Source organism: Quercus lobata, chromosome 12, assembly GCF_001633185.2.
Source record: "Quercus lobata isolate SW786 chromosome 12, ValleyOak3.0 Primary Assembly, whole genome shotgun sequence".
Lineage (NCBI taxonomy): Eukaryota > Viridiplantae > Streptophyta > Magnoliopsida > Fagales > Fagaceae > Quercus > Quercus lobata.
This window is the reverse complement of record NC_044915.1, coordinates 17,069,963-17,086,202: the sequence shown is the minus strand read 5'-3', so window position 1 is coordinate 17,086,202 and position 16,240 is coordinate 17,069,963. Positions and strand designations below refer to the sequence as shown.

Genomic DNA, 16,240 nt, shown 5'->3' with positions numbered 1-16,240 from the left:
ACAGATATATATATATATATATATATATATATAATAAATGTTTTTAACTTTTAATCCTAAAAAGGAAAATAAACAACAAAGCACAAATATCCAGGAGTACGAGAAATTATAGAGTCTTTTGGTGAACTATGTCACTTGTCCACCATTTCACTAAAAAACTTCTATTTGTTTAAAATTTCTGAATCAGTAATTAATTTCTGTTTAAAAAAATTTTCTAACTAGTAATTTTAAACAAGTAAAATTTTTTTAGTGAAATAACGAATCAGATCACTTATTCACTATGTAGATGATATAATTTCTCCATTAGTACCAACCCAGAGGAAAAAAAGATGTGCTTGTACCGAATCCACAACCATTTAAAACCTTTTGTAACGAATGCCTTTTCAGTTTCATCCCACAATATTAACCAAATCCCAGTATATAATTGTCGCAAGAAGAAGCATCGTTTTCTAGAAAATTCAACTTTTGGTATATCCTAATTTTTCGGTATAAATCGTCAACCTCACTAGTCTCTCTCAGCACTATCTCTCTCTCTGTAAAGTCTAAAAACCTTCCTGCTTTCAAGTCTCGCCCATATTTGGTATTACCAAAATGCAATCTGTCTCACACTTGCTCATTTTTAATAGGTTAAAAGGTAGAGTGAGAATCAGAAAAGGTTGTTGATTCCAAATCAAATACTTTTCTTCTCCATGTAATAAACCCCACACCCAACACCATTTTTTTTCTCTTTTCTTTTAAGAGGAAAAACGCCATGCAAAGCTGGTACAGCCAAAGTCTGCCTGTTACAGCTAGCTAGAGTCTAGGACCTTTTTTTGTCTTTTGCTTATATCAGCGTTTCGATTTTGGATTAGTTTATTTATTTATTTATTTTGTTTTCACTGAAACCGATCGGAAAAAGTCAGGGGTTTGAGAAACGAAAAATATGAAGAACGAGGAGCAAGCCAGGTCACTCTTTGGGATTTCACTCTCTGATCGGCCTAGATGGCAGCAATTCCTTATTTGCTCTTCTGGGTTCTTCTTTGGTTACCTTGTTAATGGCATTTGTGAGGTTTGTTCATTCCAAGTTGACTTTATTTATTTTCCTCTGTTCTTTTAGAAGACTTTGATAAAGTTCGCATTTTTATTGATTTTTTCTGAGGATTTGTGTTTGTTTGGTGTTTGATTTTGATGGGTATTTCTCGTTTTGGTGATTGGTCGTTTTGCTTATGGTTATTGAATCTTGCATGCGTTTCATACTTTTGGTGTCCTCTGTTTGGACTGTATTGGGAAAAGAGAATAAAATGGAATCTCAAATTTCAATGTTTCGTGTTGTTTTGGATTTGAAAAAAAATAATAACTATACATCTGAGTGGGGGTTTACTGATTTTTGTTTCCCTGGGTTTAAATTGATTGGAAATTTTGGGAACCAAAAATCAAATTCCCTTCACTTTTTCCACCGCTTCTCTGTAACCAAACAGAGGTGTAAGGCTTTTGCAATTTGCACTGTAGGCTGTAGCTTTCCGCATAATTTGTCAAATTCATTGGTTGTACTACAAATTTTGTAAAGGGTTGTCAGTGCTATGTTGTACCAGGCCTTTTGTATTATTATCTCTCTGTTCTGTTCTCAGGCTAACTGTTTAATTGGTATTTAACTTCCCCCATTAACTTCATTCTATGAATATCAAATTACTTGAAATGAAACTCTTTTCTTGTCTGAGCACTGACATGTATTTTGTGGCTGATCTCAGGAATATGTGTATAATCGGCTTCAATTCAGGTGAAATTTAAGTCTTGTGCATCATTTTAATTTTTTCATTTGTCAATTCTATCAGTTTATTTACTTACTTTATTGGTTTCCAGCTATGGTTGGTATTTCACCTTTGTGCAAGGATTTGTCTACTTGATACTCATATACTTACAAGGTTTCACCCCCAAGCAAATGGTGAACCCTTGGAAGACATATGTGAAACTCTCTGCTGTTCTTATGGGTTCTCATGGATTAACAAAGGGGTCCTTGGCCTTTCTTAATTATCCAGCACAGATCATGTTCAAATCAACAAAGGTAAATGATGAAGGAATATGTGTTTGTGGCAATAGTACTTTTTGGCTTCTAAATCTGTTGTTGATCAACTTCATTTTGTTATAATTCTGGAAATCTAGATAAAAGTTTTGAGAATTTTACTGTAATGGATATCATTTGATTGAGCCAGAATTCGTATACATTATTCGGAAATGTAGAATATCTAATCGAAGATGCCTTTTCTTTTTCTGACATATGCGTCTGTAATTGTGGGAATTCAGGTCCTGCCTGTGATGATAATGGGTGCCTTCATTCCTGGCTTGAGAAGGAAATATCCAATTCATGAATACATCTCCGCTTTGCTTCTAGTAATTGGTCTGATCCTTTTCACCTTAGCAGATGCCCATACATCTCCTAATTTTAGCATTTTTGGTGTCGTAATGATAATGGGTGCTCTAATCATGGATGCCTTTCTGGGAAATTTTCAAGAAGCAATTTTTACCATGAATCCTGATACCACACAGGTGACTCATCATTCCCTTGTGTTTATGATTGTAAAAAGGAATCTTTACCAAAACAACAAAAACTACTTTTATTCTAACTTAAAATTGTTTTATTTTTCTACTGACAGACAGAGATGCTATTCTGCTCGACAGTAGTTGGGTTGCCATTTTTAGTTCCACCAATGATTTTAACAGGAGAGCTGTTTAAGGCTTGGAATTCTTGTTCAGAAGTAAGAACAATGCTTACTTTGTTTTTGATTTTCTCCCTTTCTTATCCTATACTGTAACTGGGAAATGGAAATACTTTTGGAGTCAAATCACACATAGCATGCCCTCAACTTCCACTAAAAAAATTATTCTTGGAGAAATCAATAATTTAGTAGCTGATTCCACTTTCTTATTTTATTTAATGCTGAATAGAAGCTCACTTAGTCATGAAGGCTAGCTTTTAATTAAGATTAAACATGGTTGGACCTTATGTAATATCAATATTATTATTGAGCTACATGCAACCAACTACGACTGTAGTGGGATTTTTTTTTTTGGGGGGTTGGGGGGGGCGGTGGTCCATTTGTCTATTTTGGCTAATTGAAAATTCGCAAATCAGAGTAATATACTGTTACCCTAATAGTTGACTTTGGTATCAATTGCTGCCTCCCTTTATTGCTTCTTTACTCTTCCTATTTAATGTTCTGATAATTATCAATCTTTTATTTTATGTCTTTTATTATTCTTATAATGTTTTTGTGAATGCATTGCAGCACCCGTATGTATATGGGGTGTTAGTGTTTGAAGCCATGGCCACATTCATCGGGCAAGTGTCTGTTTTATCACTCATTGCCATTTTTGGAGCTGCCACCACTGCCATGGTAAATACACGTTTGTTCTCCAAACTGCATTTCCCTGTAGTTATTTTATGTATTCTATTATTTTACGTTACGATGAAATTCGCTTAAGATTGGTGAGGAATTCCATTGGATTTTTGATACAGGATATTAATGAGGCATATTATGTGTTTTTTTCTCTGTTTTTTTTATTTTTAATGCGTACATCTGTTTTTATTGTCTTTCCTGAGGTCATCACTCCCATTTCTAGGTTTCACTAACATTGTTATGTTTGCTTGTTGGATACAAAGGTTCAAATACTGTGGAACATTTAAATTTTAGGATCTCATAACAGCGTTTTTCATGGAAATTAACTTTTGGGTCTTTGTTTGATGTCGGCATGCAGATAACAACTGCTAGAAAGGCAGTCACTCTGTTGCTGTCATTCTTGATATTTACCAAGCCATTAACTGAACAGCACGGGACGGGGTTGTTGCTCATAGCAATGGGAATCATCCTGAAGATGTTGCCTGAAAACAAGCTGCCGGGTGGCAGTGCCGTTGCAAAGCATAGAAAACTATCCATCAAAGCAGACAATAGCCTGCCAGCAAATGGAGGTGTAGTGGAGGAAGAGAGAAGGCCTTTAGTTTGAAGATCAAAGTAGTTGTTCATTGATATCAAAAAAAAAAAAAAAAAAAAAAGGTAGTTGTTCATTTTTTAATTATTTTTTATTTTTTGCCATTTTTTTATTTGGGGGTTCCCTAATTCACCAGAGGTGGACAGAAAGCACAAGAAAAAAGAGAGAGGAGAGAGTGAGATATAGAAAACTATGATGAAAATTCAACTAGGGAGGAATGAGATGTAATTTTAAGCTTTATAGAAAATGAATTAACAGGTGGGAATTTGGTGAATTTTGTTCCTAAATAGCAAGAAGGAAAAATCTTTAAAATAATGACTCATGGCAACCTCAAAACAAAGGGAATTGTTACTGTTTCTTGATAAAACAATCGTGTGATTAGATTGAAGATAATGAAACTGATATTTTATGGCTGAGACGAGAAGATTCTTTTTCGACGCTGGATATTTATTTTAAGTTGAGATAATGGACCATCAATATTATCTGTTATTTTCAATCAATTGATAGTGTTAATTGTAGGATGAACTCTTGGGATCTTTTGGCTGGTTCTTTATCATAGTCTTTTAGCTATTTGATTAAGAAATGGAATCATGTTGCTGATGCTCTAGTTTTGTTTAGTTCCCTTTCTTAACCACATCTAAAAGACCATGATGGAGAACCAGCCAAAACCCCAAAGGGTTCGTCCATCAAATATCCATATGAAACAGATGGTGTACTTCATCTATAAATCAATCAAGCTTTGTATCTTTTAATAAAAGGAAAGTGTTGATAGTCAGTCATGAGTGTCATATATAGGGTCTGTTTGGATAGGACTTATTTTGCTGAAACTTAAAACTAAAAACACTGTAACAAAATAATTTTTAAATGTGTGAATAGTGCTGTGGGACCCATTTTTAATGAAAAAATTGATAAAAAATGAAATTTGTGGGTCCGTAAACAGTGCACATGTGCACTGTTCACTGCAGAAAGTCAACATTTGCGGTTACTGTTCAATGAACAGTAACCGCTGCAGTACCGTTTGCCTCCCTTTTCTGCAAAACGCGTGATACGTAAAAAAAAAAAAAAAAAAAAAAAAAAAAAAAAAAGTGTGAAACGCAGAAAAGGCAAGGCAACGCTCAATACAAACACACACGATGTCTCTCCTCTAGTATTTTCCCAAAAGTGCACCGTTTGCCGTAAGCGCTCAAAAAATAAGATTTTTTTTTCTTTAGTATTTTTTTAAAGGAGTCTATTTTCAAGGTGAGCATATCACATGAACAAAAAGTCTAACCAAGTAATGTAAGGAGGGTCTTGCAGTATTAGGGGTGTTTCTCTCTCCATGTTAAACCCTTTAACCTGATGGGTCTAAATTTTATGATATAAACATAATCAAGTACAAAAAAGTCTAGGAAACATGCTCCCTATGCATCAACTAATAATTGGTATACAATATTGTTATTAGGAAGGTTTGAATCCACCACAAAATAAGTATTACACTGGGTAAAAAAAAAAGTTCTTCACGTCACTCTTTCTTAGAAATGCTCTACGACTCTTCCTCACAGGTCAATCAAACTCGTTACCATTTCAAGCTTATTATTCTTTTACTGGTTTTCTCTAACACTTTGGTAATTTGTGATTTGAGAGAAGTTAATTTTGTAGTATATAATGTGGCTAGATGGTCAGTTTTGTGTAATAGTGAGAGAATGGTTCGCATCTCTTCTTTTCCTCTCAATTGTTTTTGTTGCCAAAGATGAAGATGGAGCCAATTCCGTGGAGTCTATATTCTTTTTTGGCTCTATTTATTGAGATGCCTAAAACAGGTGAAGGAAAAACTGCACAAAATTCCCTTATGGGCTATTATGGTTTAGTCATAGCAAAACAATTTATGCCTCCAACTCACCTTGTGTCTGTAGGAGATTAAGTATTACATTCAAAACATCTCAGAGATATGTGTTTTTATGAGAAACCACATAGGGGTTTTGGCATATTATTCTAAAAAAAAAGAAAAAGAAGTCCTACTCAATACAAGTATTTAAAAGAGCATTGATTTTATACATCATCTATTTCACGTTATAAATATGAACATCAATAATAATAAATAAATAAAAAGTATAACGTAGAGTGTGAAATCAATATTTTCCGATTTTTAAAGCGGTCCGAATCCATCTTGTATCTTTCTTGGGATTTCAAATTGGGTCAAGTATAGGAAACTGGTCCAAACTAAGCAAGGAATGATTCTTGCTTGAGCATAGCGCATAGGCTTATTCTTATAAAAGTGAAATCTAGGCTTAAAACTTAAAAAGACCCTGTAATCCCTAAAAGCCTGGACTTCAGGTTTGAACTGGGCCAGCCCATATTGCTCTCATTTTGGTTTTTGGTAGTGGGCCCCAGTAGCAGCATGGGCATCCACATTATAAATTAAAAAAAAAAAAAAATCCCAAGTAGCACGTGGCCCATCTGAACATTCCTTTCTCTGCACTAGACAGAAAAAGACCCACCGAGTCCTCGCTTCTCAACTGGAGCACCCACCATTGTCGACCCGATCCAACGGCCCCAATTGAAAATTCGTTCCCCACCCGATCCAACGGCTCCTATTTTTTTTTAAAAAAAAAACTGAAAAAAATAAAAATAAAAAAGACTCCACCCTTTTAAACAAAACAAAACAAATAGCCTGAAACAAAAAGCTGATTTTATTTTTGAAAGGAAAAAAAAAAAAAAAAAAAACCCTAAAAACCTTTTCCGCCTTGCGCTTTTTTCTTAACAATCATGAAAGGAACGAAACGTTTTGCCATGTCCGACTCCATTCCCGACACGAACGACACGGCCGTGAGTATCCGTACTTTTTTTAATAAAAATATTTTCTATCTTCTTTGTCCGAATTTCGCGTATTCGTTTTGCTCTAAATTAGTTACTGAAGCTTGTGTTTTATTAACATGCTTTATTTTAAAATTTTTAAGTATTTTGGCTCTATTGGATTACTAGGAAAAGAAAAATGAAAGTAATTTTTTTCCTATTTTTAATTTTAAAATTGGGGAAGCAGAAATATCTGTGTATTCTGAGCTCAGTAAGATAATTTGGATTAATTTTGAATTTTGGATAATAAGTGCTAAATAGTAAATACTTGAACAATTTATTTGTTAGTTACCGTGCATAGTGTTTCATGTTATGGCTGAAGCTGTGGATTTTATAAAATAAATAAAATTATGTGTTTATTTATTTATTTATAATTATTATTTTTCATTCTATGAAGTATAAGTGTTGAATAATAATAATTGGGTTTATTATTGGATAAATTTTTGTCAGTAAATTATAGGAGAAAATGTGATATGTTAACCCCAGTTCTCCACTTGGGTTATTTTGAGCAAGAGTGAGGAAGCAAAGGAAAGTGGAGAAAAGTGCAGCGGTGAACTTTATGTGTTTCGTTTAGAACTAAGTGGGTAGCTGAAAAAGTAGTGGTTCATTCTTGCTTAACTTCAATTTAGATATTTAGATTTTTGGTCTTTTCACTGGGTTGTTAAAAAGTTAAGTGGGGTGGGGTGCTTTGGTTGAATCTATATAAGACCTTTTAAATCAAATGCGAGATTTTATCATCAGTTTAACATGCAATTCCACCTCATGCTGTTTTAACAAACGCTTTGCAATAATGCACGCATTAAGATGCTGAGAAAGCTAAATTGAAATGGTTGTTGGAAGAATTTCCATGTCAATAAAAGTTTCTTTTGAAATGGGTTGTGTTTGGTGTTCGGTTATTGGAATCTTGAAATAATTCCCAAAATGGGCACACAATGTCTGTTGGAACTCAAAAAAATTGCTGGTGATTTTGTACACCGAAGACATGACAGGATTGTTGGTGGTTGGCTGTGAAAATGTGCGTTCGTTTGTTTTGTTTTTTCTTCTCTCTGTGCATCTGCATGTTCCCAGTTCTCTTTTATGTGGTTTTGTCTTGTTAACGACTGTGCAGAGGTTTATTATAGTTTATTAATTTCAATGTGATGCAGTTCCGTAATAAAAGAGTGATGGAAGGATCTAGTGCTGATGTTCATAGGGCAGAGCCATCTCAGCAGTTGACTATGACGCCTCCATTGGATATGCAACGGGCTAAGTCATCTTGTCAGCATGTGAGAGCTCTCAATACCCAGTTTGCAAGGTCCACCTTTCTTAATATCTGTCTTCTTTTTTGTTCTGCCATTTGACAACTGCATTCACCATGTAACATGTGGGTATCCCCTTACTGCAGTTGATACCAAGTGATATGTCTTTTGTTATTAACAGCAGTTTATTTCTGCAACTTTACTCTGCATAATTTTTCAAAAATCCTCATGATTTAATCTCCTTTATATTATATAGAGTTTCTATAATACTTCCATGTTCTATTGATTTTTGGAATTGTTAGTTATATTTCTTGTTAATATTTGCCTTCATACCTATCAAAAAAATGTTTTCCTTCATGTTTTTGTTTTTAATTGTATGTACCTGCAGAATTGTTTCTAATTTTCCCTACTAATATGCCAGTATTTGCTTATTTTGAACAGTTGGGTCCAAGCACAATTGAAGAACCACCCTGATGAACTTTGGGAAGACGGTGTCCGGGACTACCTTGCTCATGCTTCAAACATTATGGTAATTCCAATAAAATGTTTTATCTATTCGTAAGTTGATATATATTTCTTAGGTGTATGCAGTTCAGAAATTCTACTTAATATCTTTGGGTCAGTGTGATAGTTGAAGAAATTCTATATTGCAAAAGCTAATTTGGTGGGTTTATCTACATTTATTCAGAGATGCTGTATGTGTGCGTAACTGTCATATATGCAGAAATTAATTAGTTTTTCAGATGACTAGTGATTTTGTGGACCAAAGTTTTAAATGGCCTTTATTTTTTTCTAACATGTCCAACAACACAACAACAACCACTACCATCAACCCACTCTTCTTTAAATCAATAGGAATCACCCCCAATCTATAAAAGAATTTCCTCATTTCAAAGTATTTTTTTTTCCTCAGATTTCCTTGTATCTATCTTAACATTCTCATTTCAGCTACATTTTTTAATGAATTTACATACCCACACATGTTATAAGATTTAAAGGTGTATTGTCACTTGGGATATGCCCTTGTAGAGTGGTAAGACTGAATAATCTATCTATTACGCTTTGAGCATTTTGGTTTAAAGCGTGTCCTCTGGCCTGTTCCACAGTAGCTCCTAATTCTTGTCTGCTTTACTTTGACATGGGAAAATGTCCACATGGATTGATACCCTATACTTCATCAGGTTCTTCAATTGTAAACCTGACCATAAGCAGTTGAGCTAGAACTAGAATTCTGTCACTATCGTATTACTTATACTTTGCCATGGAAGATAGCTATAAGCAGGCAGCACGGACAAAATTCTCTATTAATTCTAAATAATGTTTTCCCTCTTGGGATTGGGGGTTTGGTGAGTTTTTTTTTTTTGGCTGTAATATTTGCTGATTTAAAAGATATTTCCATTTAACCTCTCTTTCCAGGAGAAGTTCAGTGATGTTGTCAACTGGTTGGCTGTAATATTTGCTGATTTAAAAGATATTTCCATTTAACCTCTCTTTCCAGGAGAAGTTCAGTGATGTTGTCAACTGGCTCAAAGCAAATGCAGCCAATGGAGGTAGTTCTTCTGCTGCAGAATCTCAAACCAAGGAAAATAAAATGTTTAATGAAACCAAGAATAGTGGGATAAAGTTATCTCAAGAGAAAGCTGCCATAACTCTAGCGGGTACCTCTTCAAGCTTTGGAACACCATGGAGTTCTGGACTTTTATTCAATAACCAATCTACTGGGTTTCCTCCAGCGAGCACAACTACACCATCAGCAACTTCATTTAGCTCTGGAGCATTTTCAAACAGTCAAACCCCTGGATCTATTCCAGGCACAGCCACTGCCTTTGCAAATTCATTTAGCTCTGGAGCACTTTCAAATAGTCAAAGCCCTGGATCTACTCCAGCAAGCACAACCACAGCCTTTGCAACTTCATTGAGCTCTGGATTATTTTCAAACAATCAAGCCCCTGGATTTATTCCAGCAAGTACAACTGCAAGCTTTCCAAATTTATGGAGCTCTGGAGTATTTTCAAACAATCAAACTCCTGTCTCTTTTGGTGGGTATAATTTTTGATGTTTTTATATTCCTTAATGGAAGGGAAATGCATATTAATAGCTCTGTGATGTTATTTGCTTTCTATTTATAAAAAAAATAAATAGATAAAAAAGAAAAATACCACAGAACGTGAGGAAATTGCATTTTATTACTCAAATGCAATAATGCATTTCACTTCTAAGTGTAAACTAAGTTAATAAAATATAGACTCTAGTGAATGGTAAAGGGGAAATATTCTTTTCTAAGTTCTAGAAAAATATTATAATAATAAAGTAGACAAAGACAGGTACCCAGGGAGAATTCTTCTAAACCTGTAATATACTATGATTTATTCTGAATCTGAGGCTTCAAGTGGTTGAAAAGTGAAAACTTTAGGTTTATCTTCATTGTCTTCCATGAACCAAATTCAGCTCTTTGAGTTAGTACTTCACAATGTTAATCAAACCCAGTTGAGCTATTTGAAATTTGGTGTCTTTTTTTTCCCTGCGCCGGGGGGGGGGGGGGTGTGGATATAAATGAGTAAATAGGACTCTAAAGGCTCAGGAAATTTTTGACAGCTTTAATGATCTCTATCAGCCGTTGTTTTTATTAAAACAGAGTTTTATGTGTGTACTTCGATGAGATTAAAGTGAATTTGACATCCTACTTGCTCTTGGGATTATCTTTTTTTCAGGAATTCAAAATTCAGGCACTGTTAATCAAAGTTCAGTTCCCACAAACTGTGATGCTACCGATGATGCAGATGGTGGTGAGGCAATGGAGTTTTTTTTTTTTTTTTTAATTTTTTTTCATAAATTTAATCTTCTTAATAATAATTTTTAGGGTTTTATTTTTATTATTATTGTTGTTGGTGAGTTGAATATGGCACCAATGGGTGTTGTACCTACGACCTCTCCCTCCAGCTCTACAACCCATTCTTATGGCGGCAGTCGCTAGTTTGAACCTTCTCTCGGGGACAACTCTCACTTCTTCTTCTTCTTCTTCTTTTTAATATTTATTTTTATTTAAAGAGTCTATTAGCAGTCCTTCAAATTCTTTTTTAGCCATTTAGCATTAGGTATAATGATTAACTCTGATATCTATTTCAGTATACTTTGTATGATTTCAATTGATGTTTTGTTTGTATGCATTACATTATTAAATGGGCTTCTGAGTTGATATGTCAAATTGCTTATGTGAAGGGGGTTTAAAACATTGAACATTTGGCTTACTACATATGAAATCATAAATATTTATTATTTAATGGCTTTTTGATTATGTGAGTTTCAATAAATGCATTAATTTCAAAAACTTTTAATGGAATTTCAGGCTTTATGTAACTTTAGTGCATGTAGGAACAAGTGCTGATTATGAATGGAAAATAACCAAAATGGGGGATCATTAAATAAAAGGAAAGATCTTAATTATTGAAACATTTTACTTTACTATCTCTTTGTTTTGCCGCTGTGGAACGAGCAATCTTTAATAGTAAATTTATCTTCACTTACTTAGTCACTTGATAAAAACATTGCCGCTGTGGAACGAGCAGTTTCTTGTCTTGCTAACTTTGGAGTCTACTAAGTGGATGAACACTATTGTTTATTCTTTTTCCTGTTGCAATTTCGAAAATCCACATATGAACAAGTGAAATCTACTGTGTTGAACTTTTCTCTGTTAGCATGAAAAGAGGATTTTCTTCTTTGGTTTTGGAAATGAAGGTATGAAGTTTCATGCCTCTTTAAACTCATGTTCTTTTTTTTTTGATAGGTAACGTAAAAATATTATTAATAATCATAGCCAACCCAAGTACACTGGAAATGTACTAAAAGAGGCAAAAAAATCAAGAGCCAAAATTACAAAGATCAAGTAAAACATGAAGGGGAAAACAAGAAAATAAATATTAGGAATTTTGTTTCATTTCTTAATACTTACCCAGTTTCCTTTCAACTAGAAAGGTATGTTTAATAGGAGATATTGCTTTTGTATGTTAGATCAGCTCTATGGCTGAGCATATAGACCACTTAAAGTTTGTCATTGTGTTTTTGCTATGTGTGTAGAACTTTTAATTTGTTGGTATGATTTTTGAGAAAAAATTTCTTCATGGACTTGTTTATCCTTTTTATTGTATACATAATGCATTTTATTTTTCTATTTATAGAAAATGAGTTGGAGCAGCCTAGCAGCCCATCAGTAAAAAAGTCTGAGGAGAAGGGAATAGTTGTTGTTCATGAAGTCAAGTGCAAGCTTTATGTGAAGGTATTCAGTTGTGATTTTTTCCCCCCTGATAGGTAAAAACACATGCAACTGCTTGGGTTTGAACCCATGACCTCACCCTCCATCTCTTTCTTACGAGGGAGGCAATGTCAATTGGTCCAAAGACCATTGGCTTCAATCATGAAAATTTATATGATACCATCTTCGGACAGCATCTTTAGATCGAAGTTTGCTTTATTTTGTGCTATTCACCCATAATTGTATGTTAAGAAAAACATTTTTTTACTTAATTGTGATATATTTCGGTGCTACATGTATTTAAGTTTTTATAAGATTGGGATTCACCATTTTCAATCTGTTCAAATGATAATTTGAGGTTCTCATTTTGCTGTTGATATCATCAGTGAGCTTTGTTTTAGGTTTCCTATTTTGGTAGTGACACATGAAGACAGTGCATGCATGTTACATATGCAAGCTTGCTTTTGTATGTCAGGATTCACTAGTTGCTCATCTCATCTGTTGACTATCCATGAGGCTTGAAATGTACTAAATTGATTTCATTGCCATTTGATGTTTACACCTCTGTTTGTGTATTATGATTTTGGGTACAATAAACTAATACAGTATCTGTAACAATCAGATTCATGGCTTTGATGCCTAATCAAATGCACATATTGCACGGTTGAATCAAAGGGAGGACTGACTGAGAATTTAAAAATTGGCCATTAATATGCATCACTAGTGATATTTATCTTGATGGATGATTAGATGGAGAGCTATGTGAGCCCAAAAATGAGACAAAAGAAATCTACGTGTCTCTCAATGCTGACTTGCCTTCACAAGCTTGCTTATATGTCAACACCATGCTACTTTGTTCAACGTATATGTTTATGCGTGAACACACACGTGTCTATTATATGGAACCTGTTTAACGCTTTAACTGGTGTAGGAGTAATCTGGCAGCTTGTCCGAAATTTTGAGGGACTAATGTTAATGCAACTGTAAAAGCGACCCACACCCCCCCCCCCTCCTCCTCCTCCTCCTCCTCTTTATGGTGATGGGTGTACGTCAATGATGTGCAATGATATCTTATTGATTGCATTCTGTTTAACTGTTGATGAGCTGAGATCTTGTTATCTTCCTAGTGCTGACTCAATGTGTAACATGGTGTTTCTTCATTCACATTGTCCAGTCAAGTGATCCGGCAGATAAAGATGCATGGAAAGACAAAGGCATGGGGCAACTTTCCATCAAATGCAAAGAGGGTGTCGACAAGGGTACAAAAGAATCCAAACCAACAATAATTGTTAGAAATGATGTATGTTTCCTTGCTTCTTCTAAATATTGAATTTGACATGACAATTTGATCTAGAAAAGGGTTTTTTATTTTTTTTCTTCCCAATTTTGTTTTTATGCTTTTCCAATTGTTGGATTTGAGAGGTAAGAGAGTGAAATGAGAACATTTATATTTTGTTGCTTTTCCAATTGTTTGGCATTTGACCTCAAGTTTTCACCTTTTTTCTTTAATAATCAATTTGACTTATTATATAACAAATAGATTAGCTAAATATGTTCATCAGCTTTACTTCATGCCGACACATGATATATCATATGAATTATTGTTGGCTTTGGATCATGTAAAAGCCATGATATACTAAATGAATTGCCTAAAAAGTGATTTTGAGAAGCATTCTTGCATAATAATTTATTGCAACAGGGAAGTAAAAAAAAATTCAAATATAAATCTCTACCCATAGTTTTCAGCCCATATCCTCCTGGTGGAATATACATCTAAAATAGTTCTTTGTTACTCTCTCCATCCCATATTTTTTGTCCACCTTAGAAACTTTTTTAAGGGGACATCATTTAGTGCATTGTATGACATAAAACATTATCAACTTTCCATTGTCATTATTAACCTAATTCCAAATCAAGCAAATGAAAAAGGGGTATTGATCATTCAAATTTAGTAAAGGGTAAGTTATGAAAGTTTGAATTGTGTCCATTGACTTTTCAAGTGAAAATATTCTGGGAAATCTGAAAATGGAACAAAAGGACCAATAATATGGGATGAGGTAGTATGATTTAACAATTCTTTTTCTCCCGTATAACTTTATATTATTATTATTATAACATGCACAACGTTATCTTGTTAAATAATTCACTATACGATGTACTTTAAACCTTTGCATCTTTTAATTGTTTTTCTGTTTCACTCTCTACTTATCAAAATAAAATATATCACTCTTTTCTAACATTTACTCCTTACAGGTTGGGAAACTGCTGCTTAATGCTTTGCTATACCCTGGCATCAAGACAAATTTGCAGAAGAATTCCATTGTTGCAATATTCCATACTTCGGTAAATACACGATGAAACTGCATATTTAATTTACATTGTTTTTTAGTTTATGTGGTTGTCATACATGTAATAATACTAGAAGGCAGCCTTGTAGAAGTCAGGATTGAATATTTTTAGAGGACCTATACATGTTAGTTTTATAACACAATTCATGTGCTATAAAACTGACTTTTTAAGCAGATCACAATTTTCCATTCTATTAGACTTCCGTCAGTTTTATTGGACCAAAAGGATCACATTGGCATCACATGAGCCAAATCACGTGCACAGTGTAATTTTCCAGTTCATAACACACAGCAAGTCAGCAACTTATTCCCACGTAACACCTATTCTCATGTAGTTAGTTTCTGTCCAATAAAAGTGACAGAAGTCTAACAAAAGGGGTCAATTGCGTTATTTTTAAAACCAAGGGTTTTAAAAGTCAATTTTAAAGCATAGAGGGTGTGTTTCATAAATGACCCGTATCATTGGGGGTCTCTTTGTATTAAACCCTAATATCTTTGACCCTATAAACAAAATTACAGATATCTTTGTGGATCATGATGTGAATGCATCTTTTGCTATTATTGTTAATGCATATTTTTATCAATTTATTATCTATAATCTGATAACATATTTAGAAACATAGAAACATGGTGCTCTTAGATGCCCCTCTGAAGAAATTTCAACTATAGTTAAAATTGCTCCTGCAACAACCTGCTTTGTGTGAATTTGGTTTGCCATTCTGTTTCTTGTCCCAAAAGAACTAACACACAAATTTTGGTGGTAGTAAGCATGCGACTTGTAATTCAAGAAGTGTTAATCAAATAGGGGCCTACTCATAAAAAAGAAAAAAGAAAAGAGAGGCCTGAATCTGATGGTTTAGAACCTATCAGTAACATATGATCTGGATGTCTTATACAGCGATTCTTTTCTATGTCAAGTATTATTCCTTGAGGCTCTTGTCTTGTAACTTATGTTATGGATTCTGAATTGTATGGTTTCTCTCTATATTTGTAGGGTGATAATGATGGAAGTGATAAAGTTGTTGCACGAACCTTCTTAATTAGGACAAAAACGGAGGAAGATCGAAATAAGCTGGCTACAGCAATGCAAGAATATGCCCCTGCATCATGAAAATAACTTTAAGCAACGGCTTAATGTGTTACATGGACATTCAACAATGTAACTTAGTCCTCAGTGACTTTCATTTTTCCTCATAATTACCTTTTAAATTTTGCAAGGGGTGGCTTTGTTAGCCAGATGTTTTTTGGGGCTCCAAAACCTAGAGGGTTTTTTTTTTTTTTCTTTGAATGTACGGTAGTTAAGAGGCCACTGTACTTGTACCATAAAGAGAGTAATGAAATTGATTATATTTTGCTGCAAAATTGGATTTTGAACCATTTAAGGGAGCTTGTGTGTCTACTACTAAATTCATCACCACTACCATTTGGTGTTTTACCCCGTACAGTTTTCCTATTTGCACGTGGTTGTTTAAAGATTAATCAGCTTCCATATCTTTATGTTACGTGAAAAAGAAGCCAACAAATCATTGAGAAAAACAAAACAAAACAATTCCACGACAAATCATTCGGCTTAGTTACATTCACGTTCAGAATAATAATGTAGCTAATCA

The 16,240-nt window shown here is 34.1% G+C and overlaps 2 protein-coding genes across 2 annotated transcripts; both read left to right on the top strand.

Annotated features, from left to right (window-relative positions):
* Positions 1 to 434: 434 nt before the first annotated feature.
* On the top strand, positions 435 to 4,278 carry LOC115970768 (UDP-galactose/UDP-glucose transporter 4-like). Its single transcript, XM_031090372.1, has 7 exons — positions 435 to 1,048; positions 1,728 to 1,756; positions 1,840 to 2,041; positions 2,281 to 2,523; positions 2,631 to 2,732; positions 3,264 to 3,371; positions 3,733 to 4,278. Exons 1-7 carry the CDS (start codon positions 923 to 925, stop codon positions 3,976 to 3,978), a joined length of 1,056 nt encoding a protein of 351 aa, XP_030946232.1. The 5' UTR covers positions 435 to 922; the 3' UTR covers positions 3,979 to 4,278.
* Positions 4,279 to 6,630: 2,352 nt separating this feature from the next.
* On the top strand, positions 6,631 to 15,753 carry LOC115971424 (nuclear pore complex protein NUP98B). The gene is made up of 9 exons (XM_031091342.1): positions 6,631 to 6,768; positions 7,941 to 8,089; positions 8,475 to 8,562; positions 9,532 to 10,072; positions 10,745 to 10,819; positions 12,209 to 12,306; positions 13,457 to 13,582; positions 14,536 to 14,625; positions 15,625 to 15,753. The coding sequence occupies exons 1-9, from the start codon at positions 6,709 to 6,711 to the stop codon at positions 15,739 to 15,741; spliced, it is 1,344 nt and encodes a 447-aa protein (XP_030947202.1). The 5' UTR covers positions 6,631 to 6,708; the 3' UTR covers positions 15,742 to 15,753.
* Positions 15,754 to 16,240: the final 487 nt, after the last annotated feature.